At 30.8% G+C, this 8425-nt stretch overlaps 2 protein-coding genes across 2 annotated transcripts; one reads left to right on the forward strand and one right to left on the reverse strand.

Annotated features, from left to right (window-relative positions):
• The first annotated feature begins 777 nt into the window (after positions 1-777).
• LOC119604048 (knob-associated histidine-rich protein) lies at positions 778-2745 on the forward strand. The gene is made up of 2 exons (XM_037956401.1): positions 778-936; positions 1071-2745. The coding sequence occupies exons 1-2, from the start codon at positions 922-924 to the stop codon at positions 2499-2501; spliced, it is 1446 nt and encodes a 481-aa protein (XP_037812329.1). The 5' UTR covers positions 778-921; the 3' UTR covers positions 2502-2745.
• Positions 2746-2847: 102 nt separating this feature from the next.
• LOC119604049 (cyclin-dependent kinase 2) lies at positions 2848-7963 on the reverse strand. The gene is made up of 6 exons (XM_037956402.1): positions 7683-7963; positions 4877-5072; positions 4354-4464; positions 4127-4288; positions 3200-3397; positions 2848-3138 (listed from the first exon to the last, which is right to left on the reverse strand). The coding sequence occupies exons 1-6, from the start codon at positions 7805-7807 to the stop codon at positions 3025-3027; spliced, it is 906 nt and encodes a 301-aa protein (XP_037812330.1). The 5' UTR covers positions 7808-7963; the 3' UTR covers positions 2848-3024.
• Positions 7964-8425: the final 462 nt, after the last annotated feature.

An 8425-nucleotide genomic window follows, 5' to 3' on the forward strand; every position in this document is an offset into this window, starting at 1 on the left:
AATTGTATTTCTCATAAGAAGGATAACTTTAGAACGATGTTCGAAAAACACGAATTTTGAGTTATGCCAGTCTTGTAGTAAATGACCGATTTATCAATTTACAAATAAACCATGTACGATGAGTGCTTAATATTCAATAATTCCACACCTTGAGATTATAACATATTTTATACATTGCCCAAAAAATATGTTTATGTTTCTTATTCTTTTATTTTGAAAGTCTTAATTGATGGATTGATTTTAGGCAGCCTAATAAATGCCACGAAATACATCAATCTGTTAAAAAATGAACTCTCCTCAAAAAATCTACAATAAATACAATCGATCAGTTTCTATTATTAATATATAAATGGTCAAACCAAACTACTAGGCCAGAACATATAGACAAATAAAAGAATTCAATTAAAATAAAGAAATGTATAAATTATGCTAATAAATGGCGAACATAAAGATAAATAAACATAAATATCAAATTAAATAAAAAAGATGAAGGAGAAAAAAATGAACAATTTCGCCAAACAATTGAATGAAATTTATGTAAATGATCACGATTTTTTTTATTGAACTCTCAGGTGTTAATACGATCATCTTAAACAGCGTGAAATGCCAACAAAAACAAAACTTTCATTTGTATTCATATTCAAATTGAAAGAATCTAAACAATAGATTTTAAAATAGATTAAAACAAACAAAAATTAAAAGAAAAACATGATCAGTTGTAAATTATGTATCTATATTAATGATGTTAGGAATTAGAGTCTTACGAAGATACTATGGTTTCTTTGTTAAAACGTTCGACTTTCATTGAGGCAAAGTAGAGAATTTAGTTCAGATGAAACCAGATAAGAGAATAGTTCAGAAGTTCTTGCTAAGAAACTACAAAATTAATTTTAAAACTTAAATAAAACAAGGATTAACAAAATGTGGAAACGTCATGTAAGTTAGAAAGATGATTGCAATGTAAAAGTATAGAAATACTACAATATATATTTTTCTTTTAAATTTTAAAATTGAGAAGAATACATTATTTTTTACATTAATAACCCAATTTCATTTATAACTTTTCACAGATAATTCTATTATTATGTATTCTCTACGTTGGAGACACCTTAGCGAAATCTATTCGTCCTACTAGCTTTGACTACGATTATCTAGTAGAAAGTCGCAAAGCACCCAAACGTCATAGAGGAAAAAGTGTAACTACTACTCCCAGACCACTTTTACAACAATATTGGCACAGTTTTGTACGAAATTTACCCACTTTGCCACCGCTCTCATGGAATAATATAACAAATCCCATAGGCAATCTTTTTAATGCAGGAGCTCAAGAAATCATTGAAACACCAGTGGCCATGCATTACACAATGGAAGAACAGGAAGGACCCAATAGAAGGCGAAGAACAAAAACCTCTAAACGAAAATCATCGTCAAAGAAAAGTAAAAATGGCAAGGGATTACAATCGAGAAATTATTATGGTTATGATGATAGTTACAACAATGGCTATCAATATACACAATTACAATTGCAACCCTTAGGTATAGATCAGAATAGAGTAATGCATTTCTATGATCCAGCGTCAGGGCAATATTATGCTTTGCAACAGGAGCCACAGTCGGCTTATTATAATCAGTATGGTAATCAATATAACAATCAATACAATAATTACGGCGAGAGCGGTTATGATGACGAAGATCATGGCGGTTCCAGTAGTGACGATTATCATGATGATAGTTATGGGGACTATAGTCATAATGGTTATGATTCTGAACAGGGATACGGTTCTGACAACGGTTACGAAACAGAAGATGGTTACGGTTCGGATCCTGGATACGATTCTGAACCAGGTTACGAAGCTGACGACGGATATGGTTCGGACCATGGCTACGATTCTGAGGATAGTTATGGAGGTTCCGAACACAGTGAATACGGTTATGACAGTGGTGCAGAGCCTTATGATGACGGTCATATGGAATATAATGATGATGGTGTCGAAGTGGTCGATAACTGGGGTTATAATGATGAAGAAATTTTTGCCGACAGAAAACTAAAAGGAGGATCTGTAGATAATCTCGAAGCTATTGCCGGAAGTATTATTAAAATTCAAAAGCATCTTTTAAAACCAGAATCTGAAGAAGATGTAAAACTTTTACTTTCTAAAATGAAAAAACCAAACGACACAAAAGATAAGACCTTAAAGAAACCAGTAATAACTGAAGTAAATGAAACAATGGAAAAACATGAAACTAATGAGAAACCCGTAATTGAATCAGGACGTAATGTTTTGGGTGCTTCAAAGAAGGGAAGCGCCACCAGTAAGAGAAAGCAATCTAATTCTAAGAAAGAAGTAGAAGCTGTCCGCAATAATTTAGGTACATTTATGAAAGATGATGCAATTAATAGAAGAAAACAAACTGCCAATACTAAAATTTCTTCACACTTGGTAGAGAAACCTAGAGGAAAACAAAAATATTATATATTCCCAGCTAACTTTTGGTTATAAAGAGAGCAACTTTATTTAGATAACGCTTCATAAATTGAAAAAATAAAATATTTTTCTGAATACGCAAATTTTATGCAACGTTTTAAATTTTTATTAAGAACAATAAGAGATTGTGGTTTGTGTTTGAATTTGTTATAAAGTATTCACATCACTATTTTTAAACTTGATAAATTGCAAACTTTTGGATAAAGAAATAAGATGAAAAATTACAAAAAAAAAATTACCTGTTGGAGCTTATTAAACATTTCAATATAATCTTGATTTTTGAATTGTTGGGCTTTTCTTATGTTAAATTAAGGGAATCTTGATTTAAATTTCATATAATTTATTCTTGAAAATTCTATAAAAAGTATTAAAAGTAAAAGCATTAAAAAAGCATTAACTATAACAAGTTAATAAATATTTTGTATAAACTCAACTTACAATTAGTATTCATGTATGTACGTATGTAAAACTAATAAATTTATTTAAATGCAACTAGGGAAAATGCGAGGTGAAGAATGTAGAAATATCATTAATATAGTCATGTTTCTCTAGGTAAGTCAACATGATCCACAATTTCTAAATTATCAAAATAGGGATGAAGCATAGCATTTTTAGCTGATATTCTTTCATTGGGATCATAAACCATCATGGCCTGTAGAAAGAATATTAATTTTTATTAATTTATTTAATTTAACGATGGTATTAAAACTTACTTTAAAGAGTTCATAACCATCATGTTTAGCTACAATTTCTGGTACATTAGATTTTTCCCATCTGGGAAATTTTGCTTTATAATCTGGCAATTGTGATACACCAGGCCAAGTTTCTTCATCTGGTGTACCTAAAGTTCGAAATATTCTATATAATTGATCAATTTCACTGTCACCGGGAAATAAAGATCGTCGCATTATCTGTAAATAAAAGTATTAATTTTGCAAATAGATAGATAGATAGATGGATGGATAGATAGATAGATAGATAGATAGATAGATAGATAGATAGATAGATAGATAGATAGATAGATAGATAGATAGATAGATAGATAGATAGATAGATAGATAGATAGATAGATAGATAGATAGATAGATAGATAGATAGATAGATAGATAGATAGATAGATAGATAGATAGATAGATATATAGATAGATAGATAGATAGATAGATATATAGATAGATAGATAGATAGATAGATAGATAGATAGATAGATAGATATATAGATATACTTAAAATCGACAAATTCGACATTCGATTTATTAGCGTTGACCTCCGCTATGTTAGTGTCCTAGTCTGGTAAACCGGAGGTCGTGGGTTCGATTCCCACCTGAGGCATTGGTTAAGGAGCGCACAAACGGCCCAATAGAGGCCTAGGTGTATTTCATCTTCTTTCAAACTAACTTACTAATTAACTATAACGTCTCAAATATTACCAGAAAGTTTTTTTTCAATATTTAGGACACGATATCCTGATGAGAAATCTGATGTTATATAGAAATTCTATTGCCAGATTTTGATTTAGCGGAGCTCAATTCTTTAAAAATGTATACTCTAACCCAACAATTTGTAGGCTTAGTTAATCGCAATTACAATTTTTAATTATAATCTTCCATAAATTTAAAATTAACATAATTTTTGTACTTACCATTTCTGCAAATATACAACCCAAACTCCATATATCCATGCCAGTGGCATAGAATTTTGTACCCAAAAGTATTTCCGGAGCACGATACCATAAAGTAACAACTTCATGGGTGTAGGCTCTCATGGGCATGTTGAAAGCTCTAGCCAAACCGAAATCAGCCAACTAAATAGACAATTTAATAAGATAATTTAAAATGAAACATAAAATATTGCTTAAAATAAAATTACCTTTATATTTCCCGCAGCATCTACTAGTAAATTTTGTGGTTTCAAATCTCTATGCAAAATACGATTTGTATGACAGAAAGCAATGGCATCAAACATTTGAAACATGTAACTCTGTAAAATTGGAAAAAAGCACACATTACTTCATTACTTTATTTTTTACTAATTAAAAAAAAAGAGTTAAAAAAACAACATATCTGACTGTTTTAACAATAAACATTTTTTTGCGTTAATTGAGGTTAATAACACAACTTTGGCATAGAAAATGGAGTTTTTAAAAAACTATTTATGAATAAGGTTGTAAATCTTGAATGATACTCAAAACAGTTATGATAATAATACAAAATTGCTAATAAAAATATGAATGTTAAAACTTCAAAATATAAAGAGAAATGTCTAATCTATTTATAAACGATACTTGAATAAAATACCATTGTGTGAAAAATCTTAAAAAAAAAACTGAAAACTTGTCTCACTTGTCTTTTGACATCGAGGCACAACACTGTTTTCTCATAATCATACTAACCTTTATTAATTTCGATGTAAATACTTCCTTCTTTTTGTCCATTAACTTTTTTAAATCCATATTAAGATATTCAAATACCATATAAAGACTGGAATCGGCTACTACAACATCAAATAATTGCACTATATTGTCATGTTGTAAATCTTTTAACAGGGATATTTCTCTTATAGCAGTAGAGGGCACACCCTCAGTTTCACTGGAAAATAAAACAATTTACAAGTTTTGTAACAAATTTATTAAAAAAAAAGAAACTCGTTTATAAACTAAATAAAAATTTACCTCATTCAAAAAATATCCAGAAATGAAGCGTGTAATAAGTTAATTTATAAGAATTAATAAGTTTGTTTAAATTTGTATATTTTACATTTTAGTAGATCATGATGTCGTATGAACTGCAAGACAAAGCCGAATCATGTGGTGCTACGTTAAACATTTTCAAATACATCGGAGCACGTACATGATTCGGATGTTGTCTAGAGTCATGTGGCATATTAATTCATAAAAAGAAGTTAATAGCTTTTGAAAATTTATGAAAATATATCTTTTTTATTTCACTGTATATACACGGATTACTTCTTATTTTACCTTTTCCTCAGCAAGTCGTTAAAGCTATGAATGTTAAAAAATCTAATTTAACGTCTAAACCTTAACAATGATGGATAGTGTTAGTGTTCATTCTCTTCATAACCATCGATCTGCGTAGAGAACTATTCAACATGTGGAGTATTGTTGCTACGTAGCTGAGATAGGTCTGTCACCGACGATAGTTAGAAAATCTAAAAATCCGTATACTATCGTGTAGACATTAAAAAGACAACATTCATTTTATTGCAGTGATCTCAATCTGTCGAGGTCCTGAATAAGTAAGTAAAGGAGTAAAGGGAGTAAAGGAGTATTGAAAGGGTAGTTTTATCAGATACTACGAGACGATAGGGATTGGAATGGCAGATTATAAGGACAGTCTTCTTGAAACTTCGAAGAACTCTTTCGGTGAAATAGTGCCACACAGAGAAAGATATTTGACGAGTCAAAATTCAAACGAGTCTATTGTTTTGTCTGTGTAATAATGTGCTGGTATTCTTCTGGGAGCAATAATTGGGAGATATCGCAGACCCGGCCAACAACATTTGACATTTCCCGCTTTTAGTTCATAAAATAAAAAGAAAGAACAAAAAAGAACTGACTTCAATCAAAACAAGATCATGAAGGAACATGATTAAAGATTGATATGTGCACACAATCGGGAGACAAATGAGGCCAATAAGATCCTATCGCGTAAATTTATTAAAACCTCTACTCATCAATCTTGTTCGACATTATGTCTATCCACGAAGAATAGTAAGCGCCAGCAGAACAAAATATATTGTTTCGTTCTGCTGGCGCTGTTAAAAAAACCTGTTCCCGAAAATGTTAAGCTTTTCCGGCTATTAAGGAAAGTTTCCAAACTATTCTCTATAAAGTAGATGTACCACCTAAAGTAAGATCTGCAAGACAAGTCCCAATTCAAAAGAATCTATGTTTTTTTCTGTATTATCTTAGGATAGTTCTATTCTGGCCGCAACAATTGGGAGAAGTTACCGATCCGGCCAACAGTATAGGACATCCTTCACTTTCGTTCAGTAATTTTAGAGAAAGAGCTAAACAGAACCAGCTGCAGTCAAGCCAAGAGAATGTAGAAGAATACTGCTTTTTGTAGGTCACAAAAACTTGGCGTTGATAGCGATGATGGATCAGCTGTCTTATATAATCTTTCCCCGATATACCGGTAAATAGATAGCGATATTCAGAGAGATCCAAATATAAAGACAAATAAAGGTACAATTTGTTAATTTCAAAGAATTAAGATGATTTTTTTATTTAACATTATCTAGTAATTTGTTAATAACCTGCAAAAATTGCGACTACTCGGCACATGTGTGTAGAGTACTCCTCAAAGGACAGGTCCAAAACTAATGCAAATATATGAAAAACATACTCCAATCAACATTCTGATGTCCTCGGTGAGGACTACATAATTCATACATGCTTCAGACTAATATCAAAACTACTCCATTGCTAACGTTATGGGGGAACATGGTCCGCAACATAGTTCTTTGTTGTTATCAAAAAAGTAAACATGATTAATGTCTGCATTAAATAGGACTACTAAACCGATTTATGCAGGGTAAATTTAAAACTTTGTAATTGAATATTGAATATCCAAAAAGTCCATTTTATATAGATTTAATTTTCGTAGCTTTTTTTCCTTTTAAAATTACTTAAAAGATTTTAAGCTAGAAAAATTTTAATAAATCTCTATATCCTTAAAATTTGAAGTTACTTTTAAAAGGTGATAAGATCAGAAAATGTTTGTTTTTATCCCAAAATTAAACACCTTAAACAACAAATATGTAAAGTTTATATCAAACACCAATACAATCCTTTAGAAATCTGAGTAAATGACATTCATGAAGGACATTCATACAATGTTACAACAGGCAGGCAAGCAAGCAGTTAGGCAGACAGCACCTGTCTTCTTATTGACCCGACCTCTTTTCACTATGCATAACACCATCATCATCGCCATTACTATTTTAAAAACAAATTTCTATATGAACTTAATACACACAAACACGATTCATGCCCCAAAGCAGCCAAACAACAACGACGACTTCGACACCAGTAAAAAATGTATAAATTAAGGACATTTGTCGGAGAAATACAATTTACATTTGAAAACTTCTGTATCACTTTTGTAAAGAACATTTTGAACACAATAACACTTCTATTTAATACTAATTTTTAATGTTTTAATTATAAAATTTACCTTTCCAAACGTATTTTCTTGAGGGCAACATCCTTGCCAGTTTTAGTGTCTCGCGCCTTATAAACAATGCCATAAGTGCCCTCGCCAATTTTTTCGATTCTTTGAAAGCTACCGACGTCATGCATTTTTGATGTTTGTTTATTTGAATTATTAGTGATTTAAGTTATTGTTTTTGTTGTTAATTTTTAATGTTTTTTTTATTAAAATTTGTTTTGTTACAGAAAAACACTGCACCACACACACAACACAAAATGCCTGAACGCAAAAAAGCCGCAATTCTGCGCCGACAAACATTAACAACGGCGGCGGCTGATATTAAAAATTGTGGTGGCGGCTTAACATCGATTGTAAGTCGGCTAAGATTTCAGACGTGTTTTTAATTTATTCAACGATTTTGAATGTGTATCTGATTGATAAAAAGCTGGATTTTGGAAGAAAATATTTTAAAAAATTGAAATAATAAAAATTGTCTTATAGAAAATTGGTATTTAATACAACTCAATATACTATAAAAACTAACTCTAATATATAAAAAGGCATGTTCCATTTAATAGTGCAATGTCCTAGATGATGACCACGCATTACATCAAACTAATCCCAAAAGTACTCATACAAAAAAATGCGCTAAAAAGTCGAAATTTGAACAAATAATATGATGTTTTCAGTCATTTAGCAGCGCCGGATTTGAATTTTTTCGGCGTTGGCTTAGATCTCTGAAAATAAAAAAAGCTGCAAAAATGCTA

Source organism: Lucilia sericata, unplaced genomic scaffold (genome assembly GCF_015586225.1).
Source record: "Lucilia sericata isolate MDLA Ls3-8-SP2 unplaced genomic scaffold, ASM1558622v1 Contig000356F_arrow, whole genome shotgun sequence".
NCBI classification, from domain to species: domain Eukaryota; kingdom Metazoa; phylum Arthropoda; class Insecta; order Diptera; family Calliphoridae; genus Lucilia; species Lucilia sericata.